Raw genomic sequence first — 467 nt, 5'->3', positions numbered from 1 at the left:
AGCGGCCGGCGGTGCGGCGGGAGCGCGCGCGCGCGGCCTGCGCGGGGCCGGGCACGAGCACGGTCCTCCTCGGCGCCGCGGCCCCGCCGCTCGCCGCCCTCACGTCTGCGGCCCGCCCGCGGGGACGCGCCCATGGGGCCCCTGGGCGAGGACGGCGGGTCAGGCAGCTCGCGGTGGTCTCCTCGGGGCCCCCTGAGGGCCGTGGGGACGGGCCCACTCCATCCCACGGGTCTGGTCCCGCCGACTCGGGGGCGCCTCGCTTGGCAGCGGCGGGGTTTGGGAGGCGGCTCCAAGAGGATGCGCCTGAAGCAGGGTCTGTGAAACACAAAGTCCCACTAGCCCGGCTGCTGCCTCCGGCGCGCTCGCCGCCGCTCTGCCCAGGCCCCTCCCGGGGGGCCGAGCGGCAACGCGCAGGCCTGGGGCTCAGCCCCGCCCCCGCGCGCTTGCGTGCGATGCCCTGCTCGCTC

At 79.0% G+C, this 467-nt stretch overlaps 1 protein-coding gene across 1 annotated transcript in view; it reads right to left on the bottom strand.

Annotated features, from left to right (window-relative positions):
- RNF130 (ring finger protein 130) overlaps nucleotides 1-219 on the bottom strand; it is a 108,386-nt gene extending 108,167 nt beyond the window's left edge. Inside the window, exon 1 of the mRNA XM_049648819.1 lies at nucleotides 11-219. Within this exon, the coding sequence (XP_049504776.1) occupies nucleotides 11-134 (124 nt within the window). The 5' untranslated portion in view covers nucleotides 135-219. The remainder of the gene's footprint in view (nucleotides 1-10) is intronic.
- Between the last annotated feature and the right edge of the window lie 248 nt (nucleotides 220-467).

The sequence above is a fragment of the Panthera uncia genome (assembly GCF_023721935.1).
Source record: "Panthera uncia isolate 11264 chromosome A1 unlocalized genomic scaffold, Puncia_PCG_1.0 HiC_scaffold_17, whole genome shotgun sequence".
NCBI classification, from domain to species: domain Eukaryota; kingdom Metazoa; phylum Chordata; class Mammalia; order Carnivora; family Felidae; genus Panthera; species Panthera uncia.
The sequence above is the reverse complement of the archived record's forward strand: the minus strand, read 5'-3'. Positions and strand labels throughout refer to the sequence as shown.